At 36.3% G+C, this 16,109-nt stretch overlaps 1 protein-coding gene across 1 annotated transcript in view; it reads right to left on the bottom strand.

Moving 5' to 3' along the window:
- FRMD3 (FERM domain containing 3) overlaps positions 1 to 16,109 on the bottom strand; it is a 261,219-nt gene that overhangs the window by 76,832 nt on the left and 168,278 nt on the right. The window contains exons 3-4 of the mRNA XM_049770634.1: positions 14,687 to 14,729; positions 6,918 to 6,996 (exon numbers count right to left, since the gene is read on the bottom strand). Coding sequence (XP_049626591.1) covers positions 6,918 to 6,996; positions 14,687 to 14,729 — 122 coding nt within the window. The remainder of the gene's footprint in view (positions 1 to 6,917; positions 6,997 to 14,686; positions 14,730 to 16,109) is intronic.

Raw genomic sequence — 16,109 nt, 5'->3', positions numbered from 1 at the left:
CTGAAAATACACCAGATACAGTAGAGTTCATGGCTTACCAGCATTTCAGCATATAAATCTTTATCTTGTCTTTATACCATGTTCTATGTTAGACTAGGGACATCGTGAGAACTCACGTGAAACTCTATCCCTTCTGTAATGATATTTTTGTTTTTTTTTCCAACATTGAAGGGAATCCTAACTAATATCTTAATTTGATACTGGAAAGCATTTTGACAAAGAAAGAGAATTATACTTGGCCCCACTCACAGCCTATTGGTCAAGAAACTCCCTAGAAATCTTGCTAGTGACTCAAGCTTGGTAAATGTGGGTGGGGAACATTTCTAAGAAATATTCTGATGATATTATGTTAGTGGCTCATAGACAATTTATGGAGATGTAAGGTTTTAAACCAATGATTCTCAGCATGAACTGCATATTAGAATAATATAAAGCTTTGGGAAAAACTTATAAAACATAAAAATGTTGTGGACCAATACACAATATAACTCCACACAAAAGCACATACAACTTGTTCATGGTAGCATTACTTGTAGCTAAAAAGTAGAAACAATCCAAATACTCATCAATTTGTAAAATGTAAAATGAAAAAGCTATGTCCACACAATGGAATATTATTCAGGTATAAAAAGAAATGAAGTCATACATATTACTTAGTACATGAATGAATCCTGAGTGCATTATACAAAGTGAAAATAGGAATGTCACAGACCCTCAGATTTATTTGTTTGTCTGTTTTTTTTTTGTTTATAAACATGAATATCCTGAGACAAACCTGTAGATACATGGTCAATTATTTTTTTGATTAAGGGGCAAGAAATATAAAGTGGAGCAAGGAAGGCTTCAACAAGTGGTGTTGGGCAAACCAATCAGTGACATGCAAAAAAAAAACACCAAAAGACCAAACTCAGACCTCTATTTAATGCTGTGCACAAAAGTCAAATCAAAATGGATTAAAGACCTTGATTTCAGACCTGAAAGAAGCATAAGATATATAAATGTAAAGTAAAATGTAGGCAGAATAATCCAAGACATTGAAGCTAAAGGCATCTCCAAGGAAAATGACCAAGCAAGTGGAAGCAAAGATAAATAAATAAAACTACATTAAACTCAGAAGCTTCTGCACCTCAAAGAAAACAGTGAGTGGGTAAAAAGATTACCCACAGAATTGGAAAAACTATTCACTCAATACCTATATTAATAGTTATAATAGCTAAGATTAATAGCTCAGATCAATTCATATTTATTAATTAATAGCTAAGATTAATAGGGTTAATAGCTAAAATATGCAAGATACTGTCGAAGTCAGCAAGAAAAATACACCAGCCAAAAATGGGGAGAAGAAATAAACAAAGATAACTATAGATGGCCAAAAGACACATGAAAAAAAATGCTCCATATCACTAATCATTAGGGAGATGCAAATCAAAACAATGAGATATAATCTCACACCACAGAGCTTGCCATACATCACAAAGAACAATAACAACCAGTACCAGTGTAAGTACAGGGAGAGAGAAAGGGACTCTCATTCACTGCTGGAGGGAATACCAACGAGAAAACAATTTGGATTTTGCTCAAAAAACTAGAAATTGATCTCCTATAGATACAGCAATATTATTCCTAGAAATATATGTGAGGAGGCCCCAAAATCCAATCCATTCCTATTTTCTGCTTTCCTACGTTCACTGCAACACTATTCACAATAGCCACAATCTGGAAACAACCCCAGTGCCTGAGAACAGAGTGAATACAAAAACAGTGGAATACTACACAGCTCTTTGGAAAAATAAAGTCATTAAATTTGCTTATACATAGATGGATATGGAGTATTTTGCTGAGCAAAAGGAGTCAGAGGGAGGACAGACATAGAATGACTGCATTCATTTGTGGGATATTTTAAAACGTTAGTATAGTAATAATATCTAAAGACAACAGAGATAAGGGCCAGGAGGACCAATCCATGGTAGGAAGTTTGCCACACAAATGGTAGAGCAATGAACTTAGAGTAGAGAAGGGTCCACTATGACAAAGACAATTGGAACTGATCACTCTGGACAAAAACTGGGTGTTGGGCCCGGAGAGATAGCACAGTGGCGTTTGCCTTGCAAGCAGCCGATCCAGGACCAAAGGTGGTTGGTTCGAATCCCGGTGTCCCATATGGTCCCCAGTGCCTTCCAGGAGCTATTTCTGAGCAGACAGCCAGGAGTACTGTCGGGTGTGGCCCAAAAACAAAAAACAAAAACAAAAACTGGATGTTGACATAAATATTTACATAAAGTGATATTTACTGTACCCATTTATTAACAGCTGTGCAACCAAAGTTTCTAAAAGGGAAAAAAAGAAGGGAGGGGAGTAAAACACCTGTCTCAGAGACAGGCAGGAAGGAGGTTGGGAGGGAAACTTGGGACATTGGTGATGGGAAATGATCCTGGGTAAATGGTGGTGTACATTGTAAGTCTAAAATTTAATCATGAACAATTTTGTAATCATGATATTTAAATAAAGTGAAAGACAATTAAAAAAGAAGTCCTTTACAAAATATAAAATATAATATGATTCCATACCAACTGGTTCTCAAGTTTGGGGAGGCTTAAAAATTACCAGAGAGCTATGATAATACAGGTTACTGGACCACATCCATATCTGATGTAGACACCTTTTCAGGGTGACACTAATTCTGTTGAACCAAAAACCCCACTTTCAGTAACATGGTCCTAGGCCTTTCAGGATATATATATCACAAAACATAACTGAGGGGCCAAAGATAGCAAAGTGGATAAGGTACTTGCCTTGCACACGTCTGTCATGGGTTCAATCCCAAGCATACCACTTGGTCCCTCCAAGCACTGCCAGAGGTGATTCCTGAGAGCAGAGGCTGGAGTACCCTGAGCATTTCTGGGTGTGGACCAAAACAATAAAACAAAACATAGTGATAAAATATTTCTCTTCTTCCCTCCCTTTTTTGGGGGGCATACTAGGCTATACTCAGAGCTTACTCCTAGCTCTAAGCTCGGCGTTAATTCCTGGCAGTTCTTAGGGAACCATATGTAGTATCAGACACCAAACCCAGATTGACCACACTGTACTATCTTCTCTCACCCCAAGCCTTCCCATTCTTAAAAACTATAAGCTATTTGGCTATCATTTTTATCTCTATGTATTGAATATATCTGCATTAAATACAAAGTAATCTTTAATAATTTTTATGTAGTTAGTACTGCTAAAAAAAGTTTCTAATAACTGAAATTTTTTAGTTCAAATCACAGTACTCAAATGAAGTTTCTGATTTTTTGTTTTGTTTTGATTTTTCTTGTTTTTGTTAGGTTTGTTTTGGTTCTTTGGGGGCCACACCTAGTGGTGCTCAGGGGTTACCCCTGGCTCTTCACTCAGAATCAGGTAGTGGCACCTGGAAAAACTTACGTGGTTTTGAATTGAACCCAGGTTGACAATGTGCAAGCCCCTTACCTGCTGTACTATCATCTCTCCTGCCCCTCAGAAATGAAGTTTGATGAAAACTTCCTGAGAAAGGAAAATTAATTATCACAACCTGTAAGTTTAAGATTTTTATCATAGTAGTAAATTCTAAAGATAATAAAGAATGAATATGAATTCAACTGAGACTTAGTCCTCTGAGCCTGACAAGTGTCTTTATATTCAGATACTCATTTTTAATGCATTAGCCATCAAACAATTTTATCTTCCTTTTGTGCCATTCATACATGAATAGATTGAGTAACAAGTAGAAAAATTTAGGGTATACATTTTTGTAGCATCATTAAGGACAAGAAAGATAAAAACAAGATTTCAAATACCTTTTTGGTTTGTCTGGTGATTTTTGTTTGTTTGACTATTTTGAGAGGTGGAAGAGTGTCTTCCAAGTGGTTTTCAGAAGGTTCAGGGACTCCCAGTTATTCTCTGTCAACCAAGTCATTATTTTAGCACAGGCCCTGCAGATGCAATGCCACTGAATCTCTAAAGTGTCAATGATATCAAGGCTACCTTCAGCAGTGCTGGGGACCCCCAAGCTAGCTCAGGGGCTATGTGGTGCCAGAAATCAAACAAGGCTGGGCACAGGCTAGGCATGGGCCTTAACTACCATAGTATCTCCAAAACCCTGTCTTTGTTTTGGCACTACATTCAGCAGCGTCTCAAAGTCACTTTGCTGAGGTGCTAAGGAGTTATGCCTGACAGTACTGGTACCACGGGGCGCCAGGGATCAACTGGGGCCTCCCACATGCCAAGTATTTGCACCAGCTCTTTGAACTATCTCCCTAGCCTTTACATAACACTTTTATGTGAGTATTGTCATGTTTTACATTTTTTAGTTTGCCTTCTTAGTGTAGCTTTAAACTGAGCAGGGTCCTAAATGTGAATGTGAATACTTCTCATATATTAAATTCTGATTAGAATTGATTGTTTCTGTATTAACAACTTACCAAACAAGAAAAAAATTAGTATTCAAGACAGGGTTTTTAACCACAAACTTTGAGGATACAGGGAGCATTTCACAGTTTCTCAGTTCATCTAGAAATATAAAAACTCTATTAATTAAGAAAATCCTATTTCTACTTCTGCAAGAATAGGGCATTGTTTAAATTTCATCAGGAGGCATTCAAGCAATAACTTTCTTATCTGAGAAGATATTCATAATATCCCATTACTTATATCTCAACTATTCAGTCTAACATAGGAAACACTAGTAAATTTAATTGATTTAATAGTTATTAACGAGGTTTCTATTTCTTCAAACTTAATGGAATGTCTCATAACAACTACAAAAGATGCATCCTTAATATATTAAATTTTTATCCTACAGCAAGATAAAATAAATGATGGGGCTAGAGCGGTGATGCAAGCAGTAGGACATCTGCCTTGCATGTGCTAACCTAAGATGGACTGCAGTTCAATCCCCCAGCATCCAATATGGTCCCCTAACCCAGGAGCAATTTCTGAGCGCATAGCCAGGAATAACCCCTGAGCGTCATCGAGTGTGATCCAAAAAACCAAACAAAAAAAAAATCGCAAAATTGAACCATTTGGCACCTGACAAAATCTGACAAAATACTACCTGGCATTAAAATTTGATTTGAGTTTCCAAATTACAACTGTTGGTACTTAGAATGCAGGACAAATGTTAATGGCTCTGTATTTGTTTCTGTCTGCCAGTCTGTCTCTGTTTCTCCCTCTGTAGTCCCCCTTACTGCCAAGGCTTTGCAAATAGTAGGAACTAAGAAAAAACTTTTAAGATAAATAAGAACACATTTTCAAACTAAAGAGGTATATGCAGAGTGACAGTACAGTGGATAAGGCACTTCACGTGCATGTGGTCGACCCTACTTTGATCCCTACCACAACATAGGGTCTCTACGCACCAATAGAAATTACTCTAAGCACAGAGTCAGGTGAGCATATGGCCCCAAACAAACAAAAGACCAAGACTCAGGTTATACAAGTCCATATGAAATGTCTAGACTAGGGCCCGGAGAGATAGCACAGTGGCATTTGCCTTGCAAGTAGTCGATCTATGACCAAAGGTGTTAGGTTCGAATCCCGGTGTCTCATATGGTCCCCCGTGCCTGCCAGGAGCTATTTCTGAGCAGATAGCCAGGAGTAACCCCTGAGCAACGCCGGGTGTAGCCCAAAAAACAAAAACAAAACAAACAAACAAAAACGAAATGTCTAGACTAGACAAAGTGAATAAAATAGATTACTTACTGCCAGGGCTAGAGAAAGGGAAAGTGAGTAAAGATCGATGAAGGGAAAGTAAAAAAAAAAATATGAGGTTTCTTTTTTAGGGTGATGAAAAAGTGTTTTGGAACTAGGCAGTTTTGACATGCTGAACATGGTGAATGTACTTAATACCTCTGATATATAAACAACTAAAACTGTAAAACTAATTGGTTGTGTGAATTTTACCTTAATTTTTAAAAGAAGTCCAAATTATAAAATACTAAGTACCGCTTAGAGATAACCATCTAGTTGTTTTTACTTTCAGCAGACACACCTGGCCCCTGGTGTGTGTAAACTAATACTAGAAAATATTAGCACCTGCTCCCTCCCAAGGTCACCTCAGTATCCTTAAAGCCAAACTTTACAGGGCACACAAGGATAATGAGAAAGCAAAATTTTCCAGGCAACCAATTTCCTCCCTTTTTATTTACACGCCCACCACAAACACAGATAAAAGGAAACATTGGATTTTCTCATGCATTTGAACCTATCCTGGTGATTTTGAGAAGAAATGGTATGCATTGATATTTTGTGGACACCAGATCAAAGCCTCATCACAAATTAAGTACAGAGGGCTCTATTCTATCCACCACCTGGCACCTCCATGACTCTACTTAATAATGTTGGCCAAGGCAAGACTTTCATGAAAACGAAAGACTCAGAAAGGAGATGAAACAAAGGAAGTCTAAAAAGTTCTTTTGCGAAATGCAAAGAACTAAAATGAGAAGATTCTACAAGAGGAAAAGCAGAAATGACAGAAAGTCATTCAATGAGCAAAATTCATATTAATAAACAATCCTTTCTACCTGATGACCTTTTCCCAATTAGAAAAGCTCACATGCAAAATATTGGCACTTAGGGGTTGCACTGGCTATAATTTGCTATATCCTAAAGACACTAATTGTCTGTTTATTTTTAGCACCCTGCTGTCAGATGTTTTCAGAGAGAACCTCCTCCTCATAACCACTACTTTTTTTGCACTTAATTACACTCCAGATGACAACAGCTTGAAAAAATCCAAAAACAATTAAGTGCAAGAGAAACATTCCATGCCAAAAGGCTAAGTTGACAAGGTGAGGGCGTGCTCTTCTGATATGTTCTGCTTAAGGGGAGAAGCACATGTAGTCAGCAAGACTAGGAGGCCCTTACTTGGCAGGGTAAACATACAAACAAATGAAAAATACCTTGTGAGCTCTTCTTTAATCTTCAAGGGTTCATGTGGGTAGAATTTCACTCTAAAGCACATGGTGTATGGTGGATGAGCTGAAACATCATAAAGAAAAGGCATGAGAAAAGCAGCAAAAAAAAGGAAAAGAAAAAACCCAGGGATTCAAACACCCATAGGAATGTCAGACTTCATGAAGCCTTAAGGTCTAGCCTAGGAAAAGCATAATGGAGGAGGGTGATCTGTAAAAAGAGGCAGATAATATGACCAAGAAAACAAAGCAATAATGAGAACAAATCAAAGACAACACTTGACAAGATGCCCCAAGCAAATGTGATTACAGACAATCTAGCTTGTCAGCAGGACTTTCCATAGCATGGTTTCTCTTCTCCTCTTCACACAAATAACATTTCCTCTCCTATTCTTTCAACTCCCCAACCCTCCTAACTCCCCCAACAGATAAATTGCCCATAAGCACCATTCAAGGTTTTAGTTTTAGGAAATATTTTTCATACTGTGAGATAGAAAAATGTCACTGCACATGACTGGTTTTCTCAAAGTGACAGTGCCTTAAATTAAAAAATAATTTATGGAGTCACACATGCATAGATCCTAATTTGCATTTTCTTATTATTTAATATTATCTACTAGGTTGGTGCTTAAATGAAAATAAACACTTGTCTTCTGACTTGTTGTCATCAAGATAGCAATAGACAGAATAAAATTTTGGTTGAATTTCATGTTTCTGAAATGCTGCATGAAATATCCTGAATTTAATGACCAGCTTAAGGGGATTGTACAAGAATTCTAACACTTTTAATTAAGAAATTAAATTATGGGCCTGGAGAGATAGCACAGCTGCGTTTGCCTTGCAAGCAGCCGATCCAGGACTTAAGGTGGTTGGTTCAAATCCCGGTGTCCCATATGGTCCCCCGTGCCTGCCAGGAGCTATTTCTGAGCAGACAGCCAGGAGTCACCCCTGAGCACCGCTGGGTGTGGCCCAAAAACCAAAAAAAAAAAAAAAAAAAAAAGGAAAAAAAATTAAATTATAATACAATTTAACTTAATGTTACACAACTTGTAAATGCACACAAGTTGATAAACAGCATTTTATCACTGTGGTATCTTGCTGGTTATCTATACAGAGAAAAACTGATCACATATACATATACTTTTACATATATGCATAACAGCAAGAACATCAGACCTCTCTGTAATGTCCTACTTTCTCAGAAGGAGCTAAAAGGTCTAGCTACTGCTAACACTTTTCTCTGTGTTCCCCAGATTTAGGAATAAAGGTGCATTATCCACCTTGGAGATTCACCTGTATCTTGATCTGAGATGTATGATTTCCTTCTTTTACTTTATGGTAGATTCTCTATCTTGGAGATTCATCCACATCTCAACCTGTGATGTGGATATTCTTTTTTCCTGGAGAAGCCCCAATCTCTCTCAAATACATGCCTATCTCTCTCTTTCTATATATCTTTAGGTATATTTCTCAATATAAAACTTTTATTTCAAAAAGTGAGTGAAACCATTTTTTTCTGGAACACTAGAAGAAGGCTTATCCTTTCACACACAGAACAAAATGCAAGGAAAAATATAATTGAGTCACAAGTCATTTATCTTTCATGGCATATAAAAATTTAATTTGAAAAAATATTTTATCTTTCCACATCTCAAGGATTTTCAAAAACTATTTTAAAATACTGAAATAATGTTTTATTATAAATATTTCTTTTTACTAGAACCTCTGTCCTAGGATCTGTGCAAAAACCAAGATCACTTATTATAGAAAACTAACTATGACAACTGCAACTGAGCAGAACTCTTCTTGGGACCATAAAGATTATCCTAGGCTTTGTTCTAGGATCTATACAAAAACCAAGATTAGAGAGGATTGACTTTAACAATCTCTGACTGAGGACTGATCAGAACTTTTTCTGGCACAATAAAGAAAGACCTGGGGGGTTGACAATAAACATGTTTGGAGCCTGTAGTCATCTAATGACATTGTATGCTTTAAGGGTAGAGACATTCTATATCCCTTAGACCAAAGGAATTTCCTTTCTAATTTCCCCAATATTTACTGCACCTATGCAAAAAGAAAAAGAAAACCCTCGCCATATTTGCCCCCCATTTTTAAAATTTTTTATTTCTTTTTAATTATTTTTTCTTTTTTTAATTTTATTTATATTAATAGCTTCAAGGGAACCTACCTGCTTATTTTTTTACAGAACCATAGAACATGAATCAGCTTTTTCTGACTCATATTTCTATGTCTTCCTACAAACTGAGAAAAAAAATGTGGATGGGACCCAGGGGTCAAGTAGTCTCAGGAGCATTGCGTGGAAATAAATAATGGTCAGTCCTAAATACTCTAACCAGAGTCAACAACAATAGACCCAAACTACAAACTGTACACAAAAGGGACCTGTTACACTAGCACTACAGGGGGTTAAGGGTAGACGTATGGGAGGAATGCTGGGAACTACAGAGGAGGGAGGTCAACTCTGGTGGTCGAAATGGTCCTAATTCACTGTCTCTATGTACTTTAAATACAACTATGAAAGACTTGTAATTCACACTAGTCTCAAAAAATTTATAAAAAAAAAGAAAAGAAAATATACAGCTGCTACACCCCCCCATATTAATAAAGCCTAAGAGCTAGAAAGGCACCAAGTTTAAAAAGGCCCTAACTGCCAAAGGGAGAATATTTTTAAAAGCTGTTTACTATTATAGGAACTTTTTCAAAGCAATCTGTACTCACAGAGAGGATGCTGAAAAAGTAGCACCTGTAAGAAAAGATGCCTGAAAAAATAACCTGTACTCACAGACATTACGGCCCTAAAAAAAATCTTAGTTGCTGTCCATGATGCTTTGGGGAAATATAGGGATGTAGCATAAATATTATCTGAGACATAATTTAGCTGACATTTTAAAAATTACTCAGACATACAAACACCCTATGAGGAACATTTGCTTAGACTCAAGTATTTTTACTTAGCCTTACAGAAAAATTACCCTCAAATGTCACTTTGCTCTTAGCCTCCATGTAGTCATAGTAAGGATTAACATTTCAGGCCCCAGTTCACTATGCACAAAATAAAAACAATTCTGAACTGACCTTGCTATTAAGAAACTACTAATAGCATGAAGCAGCTTCCAAAGTGAAACTATCCTGCATCAGAAATATGCCTTGAACAATTTGCCCCTGTGCCTTTTTTGGTAAATTAGCCTTATAATTCGTCAAGAAATTGAGTATAAATATTCCACCTTTTGCTTTGCATAAACAAAACACAGCTTGAACCCAACTTGACTCCTTAGCCTCTGTTTCCCATTAGCCAACCCCGGGTACACACCTTTCAAGGGACCCCAGAAGATTCCATTGTGTCAATCGTTCTGTGACATACAACCTCAAAACTCAGTTGTCCAAACCAAAAAAAAAAATCTTACTATAAGGGGCCAAGCCATTTTTGTAAGAGAATAAATCAAAACAATGTAAACAATATAAAAAAGAAATTTTCTTCAGTAGTTAAGGCACTCAGCCAGCCCAGGTTGACTCTCTATGTGGTACTTTGCAACAATCCTTAAGAGCAAAGTGAGAGTAAGTCCTGAGCACTACTAGTGAGCACTCCCAAAGACATTTTCTTATTTACTTTCTTTCCTTAACTCTCTTTTATTAAAGTCTTCAAATTAACAAATGTTTAATACAACCAGTGGAGATAGGTGACACATACAAAGATATATAGATGGATAGATAGAACATAGTAGATGTAGATAGAACATATAGAGGGATAGATATATCTAAATAGATTATAGATAAGCCATTCCCTCTACTTTCCTTTGTCCCTGTTCCTTTCCTTTCTGTCCCTCAAGATCCTTTTCTACCTTTAAACTCTCTAATCATTCTATTTATTTATTTATTTATTTATTTATTTTTTTTTTTTTTTTTGGTTTTTGGGTCAAACCTGGCAGCACTCAGGGGTTCCTCCTGGCTCTATGCTCAGAAATCACTCCTGGCAGGCTTGAAAGACCATATGGGATGCTAGGATTCGAACCATCGTCCTTCTGTGTGCAAGGCAAACACCCTACCACTGTGCTATCTCTCAGGCCCCATTTCCAACCATTCTAAACTTCAAGTTTGTATGCTATTCTCATACCAATATATATTAACAGGATTGTATATGAGAGAAAAAAATGTAAGTCAATTATTCTTACAAAATGAAATCAGATGTTACTCTTATTCTCCTTGCTCAACTCTGTCCATCCTGAATACACTATATATAGGTGAGTTTAATTATGTACAATAACTGCACAATCGTTCTTATTATGCATATACCAGAAAGTATTCAATGATTTTCTTTTAATTATATTTCAGATTGTTATTACATTTTGCAATAGAAGTAAATATGCATGCAGATACTCTTCTGCATTTATCATTCATTATATTTTTATTTCAATAATAAGAGCCCCTCACCAAATTTAAAGTGTTGAACAAACAGGTAAGGAGAATTTTAAAGAATCCAAAAAGATTAAAAGGTAATTGAAGACCATTTGGAGGAAGAGGGTCACAAAGAGTGATTACAGCTGTCATGTTTCCTATCTTGTCAGCAGGTCCTAGGTTGCTTTCTATAGGTTACCAGTTCTTTGAATCAAATCAAGACTCAAGCTCCACCTAAGAATCAGTTAGTGAGGTGCATTTTGTTAGGCAGCCATCTTCTAACACATTTGATTATAAGAAACTCTTTGAACTGGTGATCCTCATTCAAGGAAAAGCTTGATGTTCCTTTCTCATGGAAGCCCGTCTGCTATTTGAAGATTTTTAGTCTTTCTGAATATTACCTAAGTTATTTTAACTATTTCTCATATGAAACTCATTTGGATACATTTCACTTTTGAATTAAGACATAATTGACATGTAACACTATATTTATTTCAACAACAGTGATTAAATATTTGCATATGCCAATAATTGATTGCCAAACAATTATACCAATTACCACACAGACAAAAATTTTCATTCCTTGCTATCAGAGCTTTTAATATCTACTCTAAACAATTTTCAAATATATACCACTTTATTAATCTATGCTGGATCTTTAGGGTGTTTTGGTTAAAAAAATAACTACAGAAACCTGATACCAACAACAGCAACTGTATGGAAAAAAATGACAATGACTTGGGTGGACAACCTAGTATGCCTGGAACCTTGAGTTGGTCTTATGCCAGAAAACTTCAGGGGTAAGGTCTCCTTGTATTTAGGCCAAGGCTTTTCCTTTCCATGTCCTCCATATTTTGCTGTTCCTATGCAAGCAACAATTGCCACTCTAACACGATTTTTACTTATCCTTAAAAGAAATAAAGAGAGAGAGAGAGAGAAGAAAAGCTTATTAAAACTTCTGCTGGGTCTTTAATGAGTTAATTGGTCATTCAATGATTTTCAAAAATATACTTGCTACTGAACCTTTTCTTTCTCTTCCACCTCATTAGTCTTTCTAATTTTTTAAATAATTTTGCCTTTGTTCTTCCTGAAACAAATGTATTATGATCAATTATGATCAATTAACTGTGTGATATATTTTCTTTAAATAAAAAAACAAAATAAAATAAATTGTATGCTTGAGAGTATAAGGAAGGAAGGAAGGAAGGAAGGAAGGAAGGAAGGAAGGAAGGAAGGAAGGAAGGAAGGAAGGAAGGAAGGGAGGGAGGGAGGGAGGGAGGGAGGGAGGGAGGGAGGGAGGGAGGGAGGGAGGGAGGGAGGGAGGGAGGGAGGTGTTTTTGTAATTTGTTGGCAACACAACTGGGTAAAACCATGTCCATAATCAGAGGACTATTAATTGGGCCAATTCCTGAGAGTTGATCATCACTATGGACTCAGACAGAAATAGGGATAGTCATAAAAGTTATTCTTCCTACTGCCTACTCAGTCAGTTGAAGTTTAAAATACATACCCATGCCCAAGGGAAGCTACTTAAGTATCTGTAACTAGATCTTTCTATAGTATACATATGTTGTGTATATATTTTTAACACATACATATATATTCAAGTATACAGAAACTATTAATACTAAAGGATAACATCGACAAAACTAGGTTCCTGATCTTGAGAAAACTATCAAAGTTTTTGCTCAGTAATGCCTTAACTATAATTGAAATGACTTAGTAGGGGGTCAGACCCTTGTCAGTTCTAAAAGTTAGTGAATCACTCTTCCTGGTTAAAAAATGGCTATCAGACAAATTTTTTATATTCAAAACTCCATTTTCATATTAAAATTGTTTAGTCAAATATAACTCTTTTAAATAATTTTTGTTAAATATAATTTTTAGTTTTACTTGCTATGTAAAAAGGCCCTAAGATGAAAATTTTTTAAATTTTTTAAATTTCTTCTATTAATTATGAAATATTTCTGAATAGAGCTATATTTCAAAAATATATGTGGCCTAAGAAAAGGAGGATAAAATTTGGGAGCATTTAAAATCAACATCAGAGAACCATTTCATTCAAACAAGCTTATTGAAAAATTATCTAAATATTTTAAACCACTACAAAATTTAGCTGTAAAGGGATAAATGCTAGGCACCAACTATTTTCTCTCAGGCATCTTTTCCTTCTCATTATTCTACATATCATACTATCCAGAACCTCCTACATCCAAAGCCCACTTTTTTCCCTTGGGTTGTTATCTAAACTCTTTTCCAGTCTCACCCCAATAGCCTGGTCTCTCTGGAAAGCCCCTGTTCACTTCCATCTGATTTCTAGGCACACATCTTTCCTGCCTGCTCTCAATACCTGCAGTAATTCTGGATATTACTCACAGTAGCCATGGATGTTATGCTGTCCCAAGCCAACCATTTTTCTTACTCTCATAAAAAAATATTTTGAATGAAGGGAAGAGATAGGATGACAGGAAGATAAGAAAGTAGAGGAAAGAGGCAGATGGGACTGGGAGAGAAAAAGAAAAAAGTTGTTAAATAGATGTCTTGAAAGCTGATTTCCATCCATGTTCAGCTTTATCCTTCTACTTAACACTGTCCAAAATATTTTTTTTATATTCAGAAAAAAAATAACTTGAATGATGACCAGCAACTGAGCATCTGTACACCTGGACTCTGATGAAAAACAGATGTATCAACTATATTTCAGATTCCTGAAAAAGTTGACATGAGAGAATAAAAGAATTTCAGAACAAAAGTTAATTTCTGGGCTGCATTTTGAAAGCTTGTCTGCAATCCATACATGGAAACAGGCTGACTACAGCCCAAACAAACACACATGGCCAGGACAATATGCTCCTGACAATCCCCAAATAACCAAATGTCTCCAAAAGTAATAAGTTTGAGGTGGATCAGGGAGAAGTTTAGAATACTAAAACATGGAATTAATTACCTATATAAAAATAATTGTTTTGGGGAATGAGAGAGGCTGAACTAAATAACATAATTTGAACTAAAAACTCCAGTATGTTACTTTGCAAATAAACATAGTAAACATGCTACTTTCTTGACCCTAAGAATGCACCTCTCCCACCCCAAACCATTTACCAGCAGTCACATAAACAGGTATATGGTGATTACTGTCAACAGATACTTAGTGCCCAATTTAGAGACTTGTTTGAGTATGGAATGCAAGGGCAGGGGTGAAGAAAAAAGGTAAGTCACACAACTCTCAATGAGAACCACACATCTCCATTTCATCTATTTCTCCCCTACAGAAGAAACTTTGTCAAGAGACCATCTGTCTTTGGACATTTCATAGCAAAACTCCCCAGATTAACACTTACATTTCATTTGCTTGCAGATGGACTTGTTAGGCTCAAGCCAGTGCTAAGGAGAAAAAAGCAGAAATGGTGTGTCAAATGGCTGCAGCATATGAAGCACATTTGTAATTAACATTAATTTAATAAAGATATTCCTTTTTCAAAGCAAATCATTGGTTCTCATAGATATTCTCCATGTTTCACCTAATAAAAATCAACATGAGTATTTCAGCAATAATAGTGAGTATATATGCTATAAATAATTATTTCTAAGTAATAGTTGAATCATACAATCTCTGAGAGGAACGAATGCATACTTAAAAGATATATTCTTGGGGCCAGAGCAATGGTGCAGCGGTAAGCATTTGCCTTGCACGGGGCCAACACAGGACAAGCCCTGGCTCAATTCCCAGCATCCCCTATGGTCCCCTGAGTCTGCCAGGATCATTTCTGAGCACATAGACAGGAGTAACCCTGAGCCTTAAGAGTGCCCCTCCAAAATATTTTCTTTTCTTTTTCTTTTTCTTTTATTTTTATTTTTTATTTTTTATTTATTTATTTATTTATTTATTTATTTATTTATTTATTTATTTATTTATTTATTTATTTATTGGTCTTTGGGTCACACCTGGCAGTGCTCAGGGGTTACTCTTGGCTCTGTGCTCAGAAATTGCTCCTGGCAGACTCGAGGGACCATAGGAGATGCCGGGAATCGAATCAAGGATCATCCTGTGTTGTCTGTGTGCAAGGCAAACACCCTACCACTGTACTATCGCTCCGACCAAAGGAAAAAAAAAGATTTATTCTAATAGCTCTATCAGGCTCCTAGGTGATTTTGTTTTGTTTTGTTTTGGGGTCATACCCAGCAGTGCTCAGGAATTACTCCTAGCTCTATGCTCAGAAACACCCCTTGCAGGCTCAGGGGACCATATGGGATGTTGGGATTCGAATCGATGACCTTCTGCATGCAAGACAAATGCCTAACCTCCACACTCTCTCTCTGGCCCCTCCTAGGTGATTTTTTTTAAGTATTTAAACTTTGGAAAATATGAAAACAGTTTCTAACATCTGATATTCATGGTTTCAGGTTCGTCATAGGGCATCCCCTGACCATCTTCCTCATATCCAGTTAATTGTGAGTAAATCATGATACCTCAATCAAAACATAGATAAATAAAATAATCTCTTCCCATACTTGTATCTTTAAAGGCAGTAGAAAAATGATCATAAGTTATCTACATGAAGCTAAAGACTCTCACTAAGGCAGCCTCCCACCTACTTGATATTGAAAAGCAAAGAAGATAAAAGTTTCCATCAGTTGAGATGCATCATACTCTGCCTCATTTACATCATTCAATAGGCTTCAAGGTTTTATTTTTTCCTTCTGTTTGATGAAAATGCATATAGCCAGAGTCCAGAGAGAAGTAGAGATTATTAGCATGCTAAA

Source organism: Suncus etruscus, chromosome 3 (assembly GCF_024139225.1).
Source record: "Suncus etruscus isolate mSunEtr1 chromosome 3, mSunEtr1.pri.cur, whole genome shotgun sequence".
NCBI classification, from domain to species: domain Eukaryota; kingdom Metazoa; phylum Chordata; class Mammalia; order Eulipotyphla; family Soricidae; genus Suncus; species Suncus etruscus.
This window is presented reverse-complemented; position numbering and strand designations above follow the sequence as displayed.